The 6,372-nt window shown below is 39.5% G+C and overlaps 1 protein-coding gene across 1 annotated transcript; it reads right to left on the bottom strand.

Annotated features, from left to right (window-relative positions):
- Positions 1-312: 312 nt before the first annotated feature.
- Positions 313-4,122, bottom strand: LOC132650844 (putative uncharacterized protein ZNRD1-AS1). Its single transcript, XM_060376167.1, has 3 exons — positions 3,977-4,122; positions 2,556-2,631; positions 313-1,107 (listed from the first exon to the last, which is right to left on the bottom strand). Exons 1-3 carry the CDS (start codon positions 4,120-4,122, stop codon positions 313-315), a joined length of 1,017 nt encoding a protein of 338 aa, XP_060232150.1.
- Between the last annotated feature and the right edge of the window lie 2,250 nt (positions 4,123-6,372).

Genomic DNA, 6,372 nt, shown 5'->3' with positions numbered 1-6,372 from the left:
CACAATCCAACTCATCCAATGAGGCTGTGATCTGGTGTCATAAAATCAATTAATGGAGCATGCAACCATTATTAAAATACCATAGTACACCTCCCCTTTTTATATCATTAGCCATCATTCTGTGCTTTAACTTTCTTACTCCTTAGCCTGGTGACTACCATAAAAATGGAATCATACAACCTGTGGTCTCAGCACCATGGTTTTTCAATTACTTATGTCTGCAGCTGCCATTTTCCCCTCTTAATGTGTGTGTTCTATGATTTCATTACCGATTTCTATAAAATAGGCTAATCTAAGAAAGAAATACAACAATCAATAAAGTAGTTTAAGCCTTTTCTTTTCTAGTTGGCTTTTCATAAATGGTGGCATTTTCAGGCGTTCCCTTTCGGGTGGTTTTTGTGCTTCATCCATGTTCGACTTTTCCATCAAAATAGTTACTTTGATAATTTTTTTCCGGGAAGGCTGGAAGAGAGGATAAGCTGTGACTTTTTCAAACTCTTTCTCTTCCTCTGTCATCACTTGAGGTTTTGAGCGAGGGTGATCATGGCTGGTGAAGCTTTGAGTCTTTCTTTGGATATTTTTCTGCTCTGTGAGCTCTCTCCCTCTAATCATTCGGTCTTTATGTTGCGTCATCTCTTCCTTTGACCATGCTTTCTTAGGCCTTTGGGGTACAGTTTTATGTGTTTTCTGGACATTTTTATTCGTTTTGTTCTTTGGCATTGGTGGGTAAAGTGTTTCACTTTGAATTCTCTGAGGGAGTAGTCGGTATTTGTGGTCTCTGAGGCCTCTAGCCCGTTCAGCTCTGAGTATGTGTTTTTCTATGTGATAAATTTCTCTCTCAGGCACTAGATAGTCCCACTTTTTAGCATTGTCTGGTGTTTTGCTTCTGGTTGTCTTCTCCGCCTCTGGGTCGGCGTCACACTCTGGACTTGGTTTGTAATTCCATGCTTCTCTGATCATGCGTTGGCGTCGATTGTGCAAGGCATCTGCTTTAGCAAACCGTAAGTCAAAAGACATGGTCTTAAGTTTATCAACTGTTTCACTCTCCTGTTGGAACTCCTGGACTAACAGTTTTCTCACTCGTGAAGAATGGGTGCCACCTAAACTCTTGTCAGAGGGAGTAATCAGAACTTTTAAGTTGGATATACTTTATTCTAGTTCCACAGTACAGCTCTCAATGGGCTATGACTTTTGTTGGCACTCCTACACTGTACCCAGTCTGGATCTAACTTTCTCCCCCTTTAAGCTTCCTATATTTTCCCCCTGGACTGTGTTCCTTTCTAGGTGAGGACTCTGACTTAGAATTCCCTGAGAAAGTGGACGTATCCCCCTCCCACCATCCGAGCCACCACCCATCCATCCAGGCTACCTTCTTGCTATTGTACTGGAAACATTATTGTCTATCAAAAGCTAATTCTTCACTTGTGCCTATTGAGCTTCAAGGATTTCAGTTCTGCATCATCAAAACTACCAACTGGGTCACTTGAGTCAGCGTAAAGGACACCTCAGCACAAATGATTGTCAAAAAAAAAAAAATTCTTCCTTGCTTCATGGCCTTGGCTTTTACCCCTCTTCTATCTCATTTGCTGAATATCCCTGTTTTGTTTTTTTTCCCCCCTCTCTTATGGCTACCCCTCTATCAGCCTTGCTAGTCTGTCCTTACCACAAGCACATTTAGCCTTTCTTGTCTGGATGCTCATTAAGCAAGGTGCTATTCCATGGATCAGGTACTGATTAGAAGTAGACTGAACAAAACTTGTGAGCCGCATTGATGAGATACTTCCCTGCTCCCAGCTTCACACCCGGTCACCATTTAACATCTCTACCTGCTGCTTTCTCCAGTTTCCACCTTTCAGTCCTGTCACTCCCAGCTTCATTTCTGTTTTCCTTTAATCCTCCTGCCTCCACCTCAGGGTGTTAGCCCAATTATCAGAGTCTATACTTTTGCCCCATTTTCTCCAAGCCCATCAAACTAACCACTGTGGCCAGAGTGATCTTTTATTACATAAATCTAAGCATGTCACTTTCTTGCAGTAGCTTACTACATTTAGGAGAGGACCTCAAATTCCTGTGTAGTGTCCACAGTCTCTCATTAACCCTCAAACCATGTTCTCGGCTCACTCTATATTCATTATGCTTCAGCTACACTTAATTCTGTCCCCTAAGGCACTATTCTCTTTCCCACATGAATACGCTCTTCCTAAACGCGCATCAGTAATGCTGTGATAGGCATTTCTATAACTTTTGCGATCTCGGCTGGCACACTACTTCCTCTGACCTTACAGAGTCTTCAGAGAAAACCCAATACTGTCGTGACATCACAATTTATGGGAAACATTTCTTTAGTATTGTCTCTTACTGGAACAAGTCCTATGAAAGTATAGTGATACTTGTTTTTTTCAGTGCTGTCTAGCCAGCACTGCTCAAAGAACCAAATATGGAACTAAGCCTGCGGCTGAACATTCTCCCCTGTGATGCTCGGGCCCATTTTACCTCCAAGAAACTTTATGATCTTATTATAGAATCCAAAGTTCATGCCAAATGAATTTCCTCACCTTAATTTTCTTTTCTAGTGGGGAATAGGAACCTACTGCAATCCGGGGGTCTTGAGTACTCTTAGCCCAGGCCAATCTAGAAGAAAAGAGAAATCATACTGGGATTGGAGAAAGGTGTCTGGAAATATGCTCTGGGATGAGGTGCAATAGGGAGTCATTTGGGACCTGCTTTTCCTAAGTAGCAGAAGGCCCTTCTCTCTGCCAGCAGGTAGAACTCTGTTTAGCTTCTGTCTTTACATGATGAAGGGATGTCAGTACTTTTGATTAAAGTCTAAAGGAGCCGTCCTATTTTGTTTGGGGTTCTAAATGTCAGAAACACTTTTAACACCAGAGAAGAAAGGCTGAGTCACTATTACTATTTCAAATGCCACAAACCACTATATTTATATGTTGTAAGAGAAAAATAAGTTTTGATGTGAAAATTTTCAAATATAACTTTATTTTAATTGAAGTTACATATAAATATATAAGAGGTTTCCCACCATAATTGCCTAATTATAATGTTCCATGATTCTTATCACTTAAAATTGACTATCTATTTAATTGGGTTGTGAATCTCACCTTTAATGGCTGAGCCATCTCTTCAGCCCCATTTTTTTTTTTTTTTAAAAGACAGATTCTCATTATGTAGGCCTGGCTGGCATGTAATTTACAGAGATCTGCCTGCCTCTTTCTCCATTATGCCTGGCTGTATAATTACCCTTTAAATAGATTGTAAAACAAGTGAAAGATAAATTTTAAAACTTAATGAAGAAAAATATAGCAGGGAAATTTGTTCTTTAGGATGGAGTAAAGGCACATGCAGACATGGATTATTAACCTAATTAGTGCAACCAACTTAAGCATAAACACTATCAGCAACGGAAGAGTTTATCACAGAATTGTACAAAACCCTCATCGTATCTCTTATTTCTGCTACTTCTTTAAGAGTTTATGTTGTTACCATAGCAACAGTTCTTGAATTTATACTAAGTACTGTTTTATAATATATTGCTTTATACTAAGTACTGTTTTATAAAATATAATATTCCTTAATCTTCCAAACCAAACAGTCCCATGAGGCTAGTATTTATTCCCTACTTGTTGCAAAGAGGATGGAAGCCATGAAAGTTAGTGACTCATTAGTGGTTTGGGTATTAGTTTCTTTTTTTTATATATAATTTATTTAATTTTATTTTATGTGTGTTGGTGGGAAGGTGTCAGACCACCTGGAACTGGAGTTATAGACAGTTATGCTGCCATGTGGGTGCTGGGAGTTGAACTTGGGTCCTTTGGAGGAGCAGACAGCACTCTTAAGCCCTGAGCCATCTCTCCAGCCCTGGGTATTAGTTTCTTAGGTCACAGAGTCCTATGATACTCCATTTGTTCCCAGATGTGGACATACATTCTTTTGCCTATATCCCAAAGGAGGGAACACTTACTGTTCCTCTGCACTCAGACCATACCACTCTGAGTCTGTCAAAATGGGTGGCTGTGAGGTGACAGGCCTCAGTGTTCTGCTCTTCGGTGGTAGTCTTGCACTGCACGTTCTTCTTGAAGCGCCTGTGGTCATTTGTGTTGGCTCCATGCTCTGGTGCCCTTTCTCTGCAGTACTCTTGGCTTCAGCCACTGCCCTGCTATTTGCCAGCTTTGTTGAAAGGCGTCTTTGCTCTTCACTCTTCCTCGGGGCCTCCTCCCCTCAGCTCTAATTTTTCATTCTCTATTCTGCAAAGAATTGGTTTCTAGCCACTGAATTTCTGCTCTCAGTTCAGATTCTCACCTGTCCACTGTTGACCCTTGAGGATGCCTTGGATTGATTTCCAAGGCAACACTTTGTGTGTGTCAGCACTGTTCCGGAAGGAGCCTACTGTGAGGCGGTATATGACAATATAGTCTGTTGGCAGGGAGAACACTTCCCTTTGTTTGGGTTGCTCAGCAACGAGAAGGAACCATTTCTTAAAGACATGGAGACTCAACTATAGTATAGGTAGTCAGAGACAGTTTGTAAGAGCACTGAGGGCCTCTTTTCAAGTTTTGTGTTTTAGAACATAAACTAGACGCTCCATGTGAATGGAACCCATAGAAATACTTGATGATCCTACATCTCTGTGTTGTTGGAGACCAGATGTGTGTGGTGATGGTCCAGATATGGTCTCATCATTTCCTAGTGGTATGTCTCTCAGCTAAATACCTCATTGACAGAGGTTGTAATATATCCTTAGTCATACTAATTTATGCTCATAACTGACCAGCATTTAAAGATAAGGAAGCAGAAAGTATCTCTGTTAAAATACAAATTAATGAAAAACCATACAAATTCATGACATTTTATATATAGAAATTATTTATCCCAACAGAATCATCCTGTAGCCTATTGAGATCTCTTTAGTTCTTAGAAATACATTGTTAAAAGGATAAATTGTGATCAATTTAAGCCTGGCTTCTTATTTATTAGAAATCAATCTATTCCTCTCAAAATTTGGTTTGCAAAGAATACTTGAAAACTGCAGGTTCCAAATAAACCATCCAGAAACAAGGCTATAAAAGTAGTATGATTATCTTATGTTAAAAAAAAAATCAACCTACTTCAAATATCAGGTCATAAAATGGTTATTTAAATTTCAAACTTATTTTAATATTCACTTGCTCTCTAAACCTAACATGATGTCATTTTAAACTTGAAAACCATGACACTCAGATCAGTCATATGCTAACTAGCCCACAACTTGAGATACCTTGAACCTGCAAGCACTGTATTATGACACCCTTTTTACTTACCATGTCCCTTCTATTAACTGAAAACTTACTGGCTGGGTACTGCAAGAAGCACCCATCTTGTTGATTGTTGAGCCTCATATGAAAGTAGAACTCTCTTTTGATGAAGAGAAATGTGTAGTTGTGAGTGTACGCTTCTTGTTAAGTAAGCAGTAAGCTTAAGTTCAAACTGACAGAAGTTACACTGAGCATAAGAGTATCGGCAAGCCAGGAAGTCAATCGGGGTGAAACAAACTGTGAGGAAGACTAGACTTTGCGGGTACACGGGGAAGGTGGTTTGAGTTGTATTTTCTTTATGGTAAGTAGAAAAAGAATTATGCTAAATTTTAACCCTTCATAAAAAACCACACACAAATATCTTTATGAGAAATCCTGGCTCATGAAGATGATGGGTTCTGAACAAAAGTTGACAACATCTCATGTCAGTTGAACTTCACAGTGTAATGTCGGAGTAACTATGGCATCGGGATAACTATATTTAAATGGCTCTATTTTGGAGTTGTTCTTTCACCAGTATTGTACTGTCTTTAATAACATAGGTAGGTGTGTACACATGTGTTTGTGTATATGTGTGATGTGTGCTCATGTCCATGCAGAGCCCAAAGAGGTTATATTCCTTTGAGGAAAAGTATCTCCCATAACCTGGGGCTCCTGTCTCAGATCCTCCTGTTTTTTGCCTCCTTCTTAGATCTGAGTATACACACATTTGTTCAGATGCCCAGCTTGTTATGAGACTGTAGAACAAGCATTTTTTTTTTTTTTCCTAAGACAGGCTTTCATTTTGTAGCCCTGGTTGGCTTGGAACACTCTCTGTAGACCAGTCTGGCCTTGAAGTTACAGAGATCAGCATGCCTCTATCTTCTTAGTGCTGGGACTATGGGTGTGTGCTATAAACATTAACTACTGAGTCATCTCTTCATCTCTTTCCCCAATTAATATAGTTTTTATAGTAAGTTTTGAAGTCAGGTAATGTCAGTTATCCAATTCTGTTCTTCAGTATTTTGGATTTTCTGTCTTGTAGGACTTCCAATACAAACTTTTAAGACAGTTTGTTAAAATATAT

Source organism: Meriones unguiculatus, chromosome 1 (genome assembly GCF_030254825.1).
Source record: "Meriones unguiculatus strain TT.TT164.6M chromosome 1, Bangor_MerUng_6.1, whole genome shotgun sequence".
Taxonomy (NCBI): domain Eukaryota; kingdom Metazoa; phylum Chordata; class Mammalia; order Rodentia; family Muridae; genus Meriones; species Meriones unguiculatus.
This window is presented reverse-complemented; position numbering and strand designations above follow the sequence as displayed.

Excerpts from the sequence above, each read along its gene's own strand:
- LOC132650844 (XM_060376167.1), bottom strand. The coding sequence starts at position 4,122 with ATGGAGCCAACACAAATGACCACAGGCGCTTCAAGAAGAACGTGCAGT. Across the intron at positions 2,632-3,976 it reads GGTCTGAGTGCAGAGGAACA|ATTGGCCTGGGCTAAGAGTA; the intron begins GTAAGTGTTCCC and ends CTTTTCTTCTAG. Across the intron at positions 1,108-2,555 it reads CACTAGAAAAGAAAATTAAG|AGTTTAGGTGGCACCCATTC; the intron begins GTGAGGAAATTC and ends CCCTCTGACAAG.